The sequence below is a fragment of the Marmota flaviventris genome, chromosome 15 (assembly GCF_047511675.1).
Source record: "Marmota flaviventris isolate mMarFla1 chromosome 15, mMarFla1.hap1, whole genome shotgun sequence".
In the NCBI taxonomy this organism is placed as follows: Eukaryota; Metazoa; Chordata; class Mammalia; order Rodentia; family Sciuridae; genus Marmota; species Marmota flaviventris.
This window is the reverse complement of record NC_092512.1, coordinates 16,635,637-16,647,498: the sequence shown is the minus strand read 5'-3', so window position 1 is coordinate 16,647,498 and position 11,862 is coordinate 16,635,637. Positions and strand designations below refer to the sequence as shown.

Genomic DNA, 11,862 nt, shown 5'->3' with positions numbered 1-11,862 from the left:
CTGTTTACTGAACGCCTATTATGTGCCGACCTAAACTTGAGAACAAAACAAAAACACCTGCTTTATGGGAGCCTTTAATCTAATGGGGGATTAATTAAAATGACTAGATCACTTATTAAATATTTTAGATGGCAATATGTGCCATCTCCATTTTATGGAGAAAAACAATGCAGGGAAGGGGGAGGCAGAAGGTTGTAGATGTACTACAACTTTGTTGTTTTTTTTTTTTTTAATTTTTTATTGTTGGCTGTTCAAAACATTACATAGTTCTTGATATATCATATTTCACAATTTGATTCAAGTGGGTTATGAGCTCCCATTTTTACCCCATATACAGATTGCAGAATCACATCAGTTACACATCCATTGATTTACATATTGCCATACTAGTGTCTGTTGTATTCTGCTGCCTTTCCTATCCTCTACTATCACCCCTCCCCTCCCCTCCCCTCCCCTCTTCTCTCTCTGCCCCCTCTACTGACATTCGTTTGTCCCCCTTGTATTATTTTTCCCCTTCCCCTCACTTCCTCTTGTATGTACTTTTGTATAACTCTGAGGGTCTCCTTCCGTTTCCATGCATTTTCCCTTCTCTCTCCCTTTCCCTCCCACCTCTCATCCCTGTTTAATGTTAATCTTCTTCTCATGCTCTTCGACCCTACTCTGTTCTTAGTTACTCTCCTTATATCAAAGAAGACATTTGGCATTTGTTTTTTAGGGATTGGCTAGCTTCACTTAGCATAATCTGCTCTAATGCCATCCATTTCCCTGTAAATTCTATGATTTTGTCATTTTTTAATGCAGAGTAATACTCCATTGTGTATAAATGCCACATTTTTTTTATCCATTCATCCATTGAAGGGCATCTAGGTTGGTTCCACAGTCTAGCTATTGTGAATTGTGCTGCTATGAACATCGATGTAGCAGTGTCCCTGTAGCATGCTCTTTTTAGGTCTTTAGGGAATAGACCGAGAAGGGGAATAGCTGGGTCAAATGGTGGCTCCATTCCCAGCTTTCCAAGAAATCTCCATACTGCTTTCCAAATTGGCTGCACCAATTTGCAGTCCCACCAGCAATGTACAAGTGTACCCTTTTCCCCACATCCTCGCCAGCACTTGTTGTTGTTTGACTTCATAATGGCTGCCAATCTAACTGGAGTGAGATGATATCAAATCAGAGACACGCCGTCTGATAGAAGAAAAAGTTGGCTACGATCTACATACTGTGGGGTCGGGCTCCAAATTCCTCAATAGGACACCCATAGCACAAAAGTTAATAACTAGAATCAACAAATGGGACTTACTCAAACTAAAAAGTTTTTTCTCAGCAAAAGATACAATAAGAGAGGTAAATAGAGAGCCTACATCCTGGGAACAAATCTTTACTCCTCACACTTCAGATAGAGCCCTAATATCCAGAGTATACAAAGAACTCAAAAAATTAGACAATAAGAGAACAAACAACCCAATCAACAAATGGGCCAAGGACCTGAACAGACACTTCTCAGAGGAGGACATACAATCAATCAACAAGTACATGAAAAAATGCTCACCATCTCTAGCAGTCAGAGAAATGCAAATCAAAACCACCCTAAGATACCATCTCACTCCAGTTAGATTGTACTACAACTTTGAATGAGGTGGACAGGGAAGGTTTAACTAACAAGGTGACATTTGTGAGCTCACATAACACATAACTCGTTCATTCATTACATTCAAATACTGAGCACTTATGATGTGTGATACCTGATTCAAGGTAGTGGAAATAGACGGATGAATGAGACAGACAAATCCTTCCCTCCAGGGAAAGACCAATGACAAACAAGAAACCAAAGAGGATGTCAGATAGTATTCCTTGCAATGACGGGCATAAACCAAAGTAGTGTTGCAGAGGGTGAGTGGCTATCTGGACAAGGTAGTGGGAGAAGAGAAGGCTCAGTGATAAGGAGCCTGTCATTCAAGGGTCTGGGGAAAGGCATCAAGGTGAAGGAGTAGCAAGGGCAAGAACTCTGAGATGGGACCAAGCTAGGCCAAGATGTCAAGCAACCATGGAGGTGACCTGGTTCATGGGAACAGAGCAGAGCACTTCTGGTATGGAAACCCATGACCAAGTCAGGCCCAGCAAAATTGTGAAGTAGAAAATGTTTACAGTGACTTTCTCCTTTTTTGTTCTAGAAACCATTTTCTGATCTCATTTAATCCCTTAGTTCTTTATCTTTCAAACTTAACTGTTGAAAAAAGATGTGATAACTCACATAGACCCCAAGATACGAAGGCTAAAAAGGAATTATTCCTTCTCAGTGTATTTACATTTAAATTACAAAATGAATTTAATTATAAAATTTGATGGATCAGATTATTGGAGTATTTTATAGTTGGGGGAGTATATAATTTCCTACTGCTTCCATAACAAATTACCACAAACGTAGTGACTTAAGTCAATACAAATTTATTACTTTCTAGTTCAGGAGATCAGAAGTACAAACAGGGCTATGCCAAGAATCCATTTCCTTTTTCTGCTTCTAGAAGAGAAATTCCTTGGCTTGTAGTCTCCCGTCACTCTAACCTCTGCTTCTACCATCCTATCCTGTTCTCTGACTCTGACCCTCCTGCCTCCTCTTATGAGGACCCTGTGGTTAGGTTGAGCCCATTTAGATAATCCCAGATAATCTTCCCATTTTAAGATCCTCAATTTAATTTTAGTTGCAAAGCCTCTTTTGCCATGAAGGTAACATTCACAGGTTGTAGGGATTAGATGTGGAGCCATTATTCTTTCTACCATAGCACATGACATTCTGGGGTCTGTGAGTAAGGTCTTCAGACCCTACTAGTTTCAAGTTGCTTCTGCTCATTATTTCTGTTGAAAAAATGAGAATAAAAATATAAAAATGAGATATGTAGTCTTACTAAAGGGTATATTACTCAAGCCAGTTGGGTAATTTCTCTTAAGCCAATCTGATAAAGCCAGATAAGAAGACATCTCATTGCACTTGTGTATTTGAACACATTGCTGGGCTACACAGCTTCTGGGATGGGGTTTCTAACACTCTGAAGTTTCTGACCTCTCTAGAGTTTGAAAGACAAAGATATAGTGAAGCAGAAATAGCAGAAACCTGAATCATGGACCTAAAAGGATGAACATTATTATTTACCAAAAAGGTTTAATGATGTAATGACTGAGTATATGAAGCCCAGTGAACAGCTGATTTTGGTTTTCTGATGTTTGGGGAGCAGTCCTGGTTCTGAACTTCCCACCGAAAAGGACACTTAGCCTTGTGGGTTAATTTATGAACTATATAAACTTCTGTATTTCCAAATTCTCAAAGACTGGTCACTTTGTGGGAAAAGGAGGTAGCTCAGTAGTTTAATAAAAATGCAGCACTCTGCGTTTTTGTAAACCAAACTCTGTTACCAGTTCCTGCTCTGAAGGAATTGTTATTTGTGTTATTCCTGTTTATATAGCTTTGACCCATTACCATTTCCTCTTTCAAATTTCTGATTTTTTCAGCTACTTAGTTAGAATCTTTTCTATTCCCCAAGGTCACATTTTCAAAGGTCTGTGCCTTCTCGATTTAGCAGGCATTAAGTTTAACTCTACTATCAGCTGGTTACTTTTCTGTTGTAATATGTCCACATTATATTCAATATTTGTTAAGCAAAAAAGATAAGTTTAAGATAAGTTTAACAGGCACACTCTTGCTTAATTGCTAAGATAATGGTTTACAGAGATTTAAAAACTAATTTGTCTTAATATTCATTGTTACTTACATTAGATCCAAGACTTTGGAAGGATATGGGCTCTTCCACACTTAGAATTGTATAAAAGTTATTTTCTTGCAGATTTGTGTTGTTGGCTTTACATGAACATTATCTAAACTGGACTAGAAGGCAGTAAAATGAGAGGTGGACTTGGGAAATCAAAGGATGGCTTTAGAGTAAGACAGCTCTGTCACTCCTGCCTGAGTGGTTTTGTGAGCAAGCCATATAGCCCTGCCAAGCCTCACTTTACTCTTGTATTACATTGGGATAGTAATCAGGATAGTAATTTCACACCGTTGTGAGGAATGAAAATCTCCTGCAAGTTAAGGGCTTAACACTTAGAAGCAAGGCAAACAATAGTCATTGAACTTATGTCTCATGGTTGGCATTCAGTTAACTTTAGTTATGCTGATGCAGGTCTGTAAACACAGGAGTCAAAGTTTCTATGTATAGTTGGCTAAAATGAGACCAATATACCTATGCAAAAGTAGTGTGTAGTGTGTACCATGTTTGTTTTGATTAATCAGATATTATGGAGTCTATGTATCTGATTCTCCAACTGTTTAGGTTTGAGTTAGGCATTTTATATAACAAGTTCTGAGTTTATATATGTTAGTGTATAATAAAACGTTTAAAACTATTGTTTAAAACTGAAAATAATTGCAAAAATACAGAACTTGTCTCTAGTTGCTTCAAGTAACCAAAGTCCTGAGATCGCTTAGGCAGTGTAACAAATTCTAGAAGAAACTATTCTCAAAGACTGTCTTACTGGAGATAAAGGGAGATGTGCTGGATTTCTGCCTTTAAAAAGAGGCATTGGAGGCATTTTTTTGAGCAGAAGACACCCAGAAGCTGCATGCCAAAGGTTGGCAATGGTCGTTGTCTTATCGATTCTCTTGGGCAGCCAGACTTGTCAGTACCAGTTTAAAATGTCTGCTCCCCGAATCTCTACATTCAAAGAATTTAAATTTTGAAGCTCAACATTATTCTTCCACAAGATACAGCTTTGATGTATCATGGCTTCTCCCTCAGTCAGGGGAAAGTATTGATTTAAATATTCTCTGCTCCTGAGCCTGGACTCTGTTCACCTGGCCCTTCTTGGGGTGCAGGCGGTGGAGAGTCCCCATGGTGCTCACTACTCTTCCACTATTTGAAGCCAGCTATGGTCCTTTCCCAGGGTGCTTTTTCTTAGACAACTGACCCCAGTGCCTGTAACCATCTGATTTTTGGGCCACCCCCATTTCGGGGAAAGTGAGTCATCCAACAATGGCAACGCAGGCCCAAGCGACCATCATAATTCATCCAGGGACTGAAAGGCCAACACCAAGCCTGCAGACAGGAGGCGACCTCCCGAGCATCTCCTGCTACCACCTCGTTGCCCCGCCCACCAGAGTTTAGGGGGCGGAACGGGCCAATCTGGAACCCCGCCCCTCCAGCTTTGCGTCACGGGCGGAAGTGACGCAATCCCAGAGCTATTTCCGGCGGGCAGAAACTAGGAAGAAACTTGGAGCCGCCAAGGCGCTACAGCAGCCCCCGCTGCTGCTGTGCCCCGTGGCCCGGGCCGCGCTGAGCTGTCGGGAGGCCTGACCATGGGGCAGCGCGGGCCCTCCGCAGTGTGAGGCGCGGAGCCTCCCGCGGGCTCCCCTGACAGGCCGGGGACTGGCAGGCGGGAGGCGTCGTTCGGCCGCGGTCGCGGCTCCGGCTTGGGCATCATGAACATAGACGTGGAGTTCCACATTCGGCACAACTACCCCTGGAGCAAGTTGCCCGCCAACGTGAGACAGGTACGGCGGGGACCTGGGGCCGTCCCCGACCGCCTCGGCTCCGCCCCACTGTCACCTGCTCGTCCCTCCCCCGGGGCCCGCGCTGGCTTCTCTTCGGCTGACTCCTGCCCTTTCCCCTGCCAGATTCTCTGGAAAACCGACTCTCGGCTCAGGAGGGGGCCATCGCTAAATGGGACGGAATAGTGTTCAAAGAACTCGCCTTGTGCCTTTGCGCTGAGCCACCAGGCGCCAGGGATACCCACATTTAAAACACGGTCCTTGACCTCCAGAACTTGAGGAAGATGCAGAAGGGACAGACAGAAATGAATACGATACAGGGGATTGCAGCTCAAACGTGCCTCCATCGTAGTGTAGATTGGAAGTAAGCAATATAGTCCATGGAGCATTGCGATGATGTGTAGAGGAGGCATTCAAATTGGGCCTCGAGAGGACCAAGAACAGTAAAAGAAGAAGGAATAAAATTTATTCTAGGTAGACGGAACATCATTTTCAAAGGCTTGTATCAGTGAAAAAACAAGTCTTGAGAGTAGGGAGCAACTGAATGTCACCACAATTTGGAGTTGTGTGTATATTAATATATTTGGAGGTGGAGTTTGATAAGAGAGTGGCAGTAGTAGCAAATGAGGCTGAAAAAAAAGTCAGGGACTGGTTTTGAAGGAAATTGCATGCACTGTTTTGTTGCACTTTATAGGTTAGAAGTGATGTATCAATAAGATCGACGTGCGATGTTTGAGAGGCAGTGCTCAAATTTTTGAGTGGCAGTTTTACTCAGTTGTTTAACAGGTATTTATTGAGCAACTACTAGGTGTCATTCCCTGCTCTTACACAGGTAGTTTGCACCAGTAAACAAGACAAAGACCCTGCTTTAATGGAGCTTGTATTTTAGCAAAGATTAAGTAAATAAATGAGTAAATACATAACACAGAAGTTGGTGTTAAATCTTATGAAGGTTGTGATAATGTGCTACCCACCTATAAGGTACTGTTTTTCTGGTTACTGTTTCTCTGATCTTCAGTTCCTCCCATTATACTTAGTTGACAGTGACATTTTTGTTTTCTGTGGATGCTGGGCAAAAGTATTTTTGGAAAGCTTGGAATGCTGGTGGTGATAGTGAAAAAATTATTGTAGTTTACTTGCCTCCCTTCCTCTTTGGATCTAGGAAATGAGTAATTTCCTAAATCTGGGTCTGGTGATTCATCATTTGACCAATGATGAATCTTTTTACTTTAAGACACCCAAACCTAAGAAAGTTGGAAAGAGAACTTTCAGGGACTTACAAGGACAGTGGTTGACCTTTGTGGCATTCATTATCTACAAGTAGAAAAACAAAGCTCTAATTCTGAAGGAATACGTTTCTCTTGTTAAATTTGTTTGAGGGCTTTAGTGGACAGTTTTGTTCTTTAGGGTTTTGTGGCATATCTGAGGATGAGTACAAGAACCAATAGTCCTTGTTTTTCTTTTCTTTATTTCCATCTTTTCTCTGTTCCTGTTTTTATCAAAATAAGTATAACATTATTAAAGATACATGATTAGATTATGACTAGCATGAATAATTGATTTTAATTAGTATTGGCAGAAGGTTTTTGAAACCTTACTTATGTTTATTAAAAAACAATCACAGGACAGTGTTAAAATTAGGCCCAAATCTGAAATTACACTGTGGTCTGTCCTTGTCCCTGCACTGCCCCCCCCCCCCCCCCCCATGAAATTACTTAAAACATGTAAGCTGTTTTAGCTTAGTATAAGTTTGGCCATTTGTAGATGTTGCAAAATCCATCTGTACAGGTTTGCTTCCTTAGACTTTCTCTATTCTTACCACTGTTTCATAGGTCAAACTCTATCTGTATCAGCTGTATGGTCTCCTGCCCACAGACTTCTCATCCATTCTTCATTCTTCATTCTACACTGGGGGTGGGGCTTCTAAAGTGCAAACCCAGTTCTATCACCAAATATCTCCTTTATATTATAGTTTCTTTTTGAATCTCACTCAGATACTCCTCTGGAGTCTGGGTAGTTGCTCCTTGGATATGTTTTCATTGTATTTTATTTCTCATCCATCTAGGTGTTCACACCAATATGGTGTATTTTGTGGTTACTTTACTTGTTATGCTTTTTTTTTTTTTTTAAACCATGAGTACCTCTACAGAGTTAACTTTTAGTAAACATTTGTTCAGTTGAATGATGCCATCAGTCTGAGATTTTTTCCTGGGGAGCTAAAGCTCAGTCATTTTAAAAGCAGGAAATATTCTTTGTAAGGGAAGAATATATTTTGGCATTATACAAATGGAATATTCTGATGATTTCCAGTAAGTTTTGATGAGTTTAATTTGGATATGAGTCACATTTCATAGTTCTGAAAGTTGGGGGGAGGAAATTCATATTTTTAAAAATGTATTTCAAGCCATTTTTTTCATGTGGATGGGGTGAAACTTTTTCTTTTTTAAAATATGGTCACCCTGGAGTTTAAAAAAATGCCTTAAAAAGTTGTGACTAGGACCATTTGTTTCAGGATTTTTTCTGTAGTTTATCAATTGCTTGTATTTATTGTTCAAAACAATTCATAGTCCTTTTATTTTTAAGAGAAATCTTATGATGAGGTTCTGTGTAATCCACAGAGGGTCAATTGAAAAAAGAAGTGTGCATTTTTATGGGAGAGAAGTATGCATCGGGATGGTATACATTGAGATTGGGGTTTGTAGGAATAACAGCTTTAGAAGGTCTTTGTGCTTTTAGAATAATCTGTACAATGAATGCTTTATAGCTAGTACCTTATTCCTATGTCCCTCTTGCCTCTGTTATAGCTCCTTTTATATGCAGACTGACTTCATTTGTCAGGCCCTATCAGTATTTCTATAAGACCAGCATTGTTTCAGAGTAAAATGAGTTTTTAAAAAACTATCTGTGGTGGCAACAATGTTTTAAAATGTTAATGGTGGGAGATTTGGGGTAGAAATGGAGGAGAGCCAAAGAATCTCTGTACAAAGATATTTTATTGTACATTTTTTTTGTCTAGAAAGGAATTAAGTTAACTTTTATTGTGGTTTTTGGGTATTTGTGTACACATCTGTATATTGATTGATTGGGGCCAGTCAATGCTTAATGTCTAGTGCAAAACTTAACATGTTAATAGATTTTATATTTTGTTATGAGACTTATAAATAATGGGTCCATATATTTTGTGTGAGTGGTTTGATTTATGCTTTTAATTGTGGACTTACTAGGAATAGAGTTTGAAAGGGAGAAAATGGTTGTTAAATTAAAAGACTTATTTTGAAACAGAAGAACAAAGATTGGAACTTGTTAAAGTTTTAGCAAAATTCATGCTTGTGTGAGTATGCATGAGTATGTTTTGTGTTTCTTGAGAAAGAGACTTTTATTTGGTGGTAGAGCTACAGGAAACCTTTAAAAGTTCCACAGAAAGCTTAACATTTTGAATCCCCTAAATATCTTCATTACTGACTCTGACTTTGTGCTACATAGAGGATGGTGGAATAGTTTCTCCATAATGAATTCTACTCCTAATCTTACAAATCTTTTAATGTTACAAACAGACGAAAATAGTATAAGCACATATATTCTGGCAGTAGTATGAGTTCTGTTTAACTTGTGGTAATCTAATCTAGATGCAGAAAGAAAGATACTTAATTTTCTCACATTATGTTCCACCAGTGTGTTCAGTTATGGGTCAGTTTATTTAGATGTGAGTTTCATCTCTCTTGTTATGAAGAGTGCCTTAAGCAAAAGATTTATGGAGGTTTGCTTTGCTTTCAGAAACCTATGGTAAGAAATATGATGAACTGAATCCTCTGATCTGTCATTAAAGATGTCTAGTTTCACTTTATAGTGTGTTGGGAAGACATACCTAGTAATTAGAAGGGAGAGAGCCCATGTATATTAAGTTAAGTTTAGGGACACACAGTAAATATAATGTTGACTGTAGTCAAGCAAACTTGTTCTTTCCTTTCATGAAGACTCCCATCTTTGAACTGAAAATACTGAAATGCATAGCTAGAAAGTATTTTACTTATTAAATACAGTTTACCCTCTGTAACTATGGGATATTCATCTGCAGATTAAACCAGCTGCTAATCAAAAATACTGAAAAAAATTATGTCTGTACTGAACATGTACAAATTTTTTCCCCTTTTATTCCCTAGGTGATACAGTATAAGAACTATGTACATAGCATTTGTGTTGTATTACGTATTATAAATAATCTAGAGATGATTTAAAGCATACAGAACGTTATGTGTAGGTTGTATGCAAATACTGTACCATTTTGGGTAAGAGACTTGAGCATCCCTATTATCCTCAGGATAGTGGAAGCAATGCCTCCAAGATTCCAAGGATGGCTGGATGCCAGAATTCTAAAACAGTTTTCTAATGAAGCCACAAGGAAATGGCATTTTAAAGAAGCATTCTTAAGTACATTTGAAACACACATTATCTAGAAATTTTAACCTTTAATAATCTTAGTTCTCTGTTGTAAGTGACTACGAGTCAGGAATCTGTGTATCCATAGTTGCTGTTCTTCAATTTGAAAAAATGTAGGTGTAAGACACCATCCATCCATTCATTTAACACACACAAATTGGGAGTGTTCAAGAAGGAAATCTCTATATGTAGAACTTTGTTAAGTGAAGTTATGCTCACACTGCTCTTTGATATTCAATATTTTGGGCAATTTTAGTAAATAATTTTAGAAAGGCAGATTAAAAAGAAACATTGAACTTTTGCTTTAATACCAAAGTGGGAAAGTTAATATAGCAAAACTTAAGAAAGTATTTCTTATTTAGTTCTGGAAATTAGAGAAGCCGGGATAAAGTTAGGAGTCATAGTTTTGACATTTTCTGGGAGAAAAAAGTAGTAGTATTCATTTTGCAAGCTGTGTAATATTTATCTGAAATTTCTTTAGAGTCTTGGAAATTCACAGAGGGAATATGAAAAGCAGGTTGTCCTGTACAGTATCCGCAATCAGCTACGATACAGAAATAACTTAGGTGAGTAGAGATGTTTTTATATTGGGGTGGAAATGATGGTTGCTGATTTATTGTTTTCATAAATTCACCCTATTTTTCAATATATATTTCATGGTATTGAAATTATTCCATGTACAAACCTTTAAGGAACGCTGTACTGATCCATTCAAAATGAAACATTTGTATTAGCAAGTACAATTTTCTTTCCAATTCTGATGAAAATTATTTTTTAGATTATTGTTTATAGGTTCATTTTTCCTGTAGAATATTAATCCTAATTCAGTGTTCTCTTTTTGCCTGGGGCGATAAAAGGAAAAGTCTAGTTTTTAATAATTTTTAACTTTGAGTTTTTTTTTGCTGCTATAAATTTTCTAAATAATAAAACTTTAATGAAAAACTTACTATAATAATTGGAAAATTTTTAAACATAGTTGGTTTCATCATTTTTTAAACTCCAATTTTAAAATATTTGCTTTTTATTTGTTAGATTGATTTGGTAATTAATTTGGTATATTAACTCTTATATTTAATTTTTATTTTTGTAGTGCTGGAAATTGACCCCTGGGCCTTGCACATGCTAGGCAAGTGCTCTACCACTGAAATATACCTCTAGTCCTGAGACACTTTTTCTATATAAACCTTTTCCAGATGATTTTTAAAAATATACTTGAGTTCATTGAAAGCTAGCATGCAATTTGTCTATTTTGAAAAGCGATATCTAAGCTGGGTACAGTGAGTGGTGTGTGCCTATAATCCCAGCTACTTTGTGAGGCTGAGGAAGGTGGATTTCAAGTTTGATCTTATCCTGGTCAACATAGTGAGCCCTGTTTCATGTATAGGAAGAAAAGTAACACAGTAAGGGATTTGAGACTCTGGCCTTTGTTTCCTACCTTTTTGTGTTTTCCAATTTAAGATTTATTTCTCTACTTAAATGTACCATTATACATTTTACTTTTATGCTCAGGTCTATTTCTTGGGGTATAATTGTTCTTTTTTTCCAACTTAGAATATTTTATTTTCTTTTAACTTACATACTTTAAAAAATTGATATTGGTTTGTAAAGTATTTCTTACTACGTTTATAGTGACTATGTAACTAAAAGACACCTGAAAAAAAAACTGGAAAATTTCCTTCTACAGTTAAACATGTCAAGAAAGATGAACGCAAATACTATGAGGAGCTGCTAAAGTACAGTCGAGATCACCTCATGCTGTATCCTTACCACTTATCAGATATTATGGTGAAGGGTCTGCGGATAACACCATTTTCCTACTATACTGGGATTATGGAGGTAAGTTTATAGTGTGAGTGAACCGTTAAGAATGGGGTGGGACTGCATATCAG

General features: G+C 38.1%; 1 protein-coding gene across 2 annotated transcripts in view; it reads left to right on the top strand.

Moving 5' to 3' along the window:
- Positions 1-5,242: 5,242 nt before the first annotated feature.
- Fam91a1 (family with sequence similarity 91 member A1) overlaps positions 5,243-11,862 on the top strand; it is a 39,732-nt gene continuing 33,112 nt past the window's right edge. The window contains exons 1-3 of one of the 2 annotated variants that reach the window (XM_027952317.2): positions 5,243-5,539; positions 10,455-10,539; positions 11,658-11,809. In XM_027952317.2, the coding sequence (XP_027808118.1) occupies positions 5,468-5,539; positions 10,455-10,539; positions 11,658-11,809 (309 nt within the window). In that variant the 5' untranslated portion in view covers positions 5,243-5,467. Of the gene's footprint in view, positions 5,540-5,706; positions 5,901-10,454; positions 10,540-11,657; positions 11,810-11,862 lie in introns of those variants that run through there. The other variant, XM_071602141.1, reaches the window with a different exon arrangement.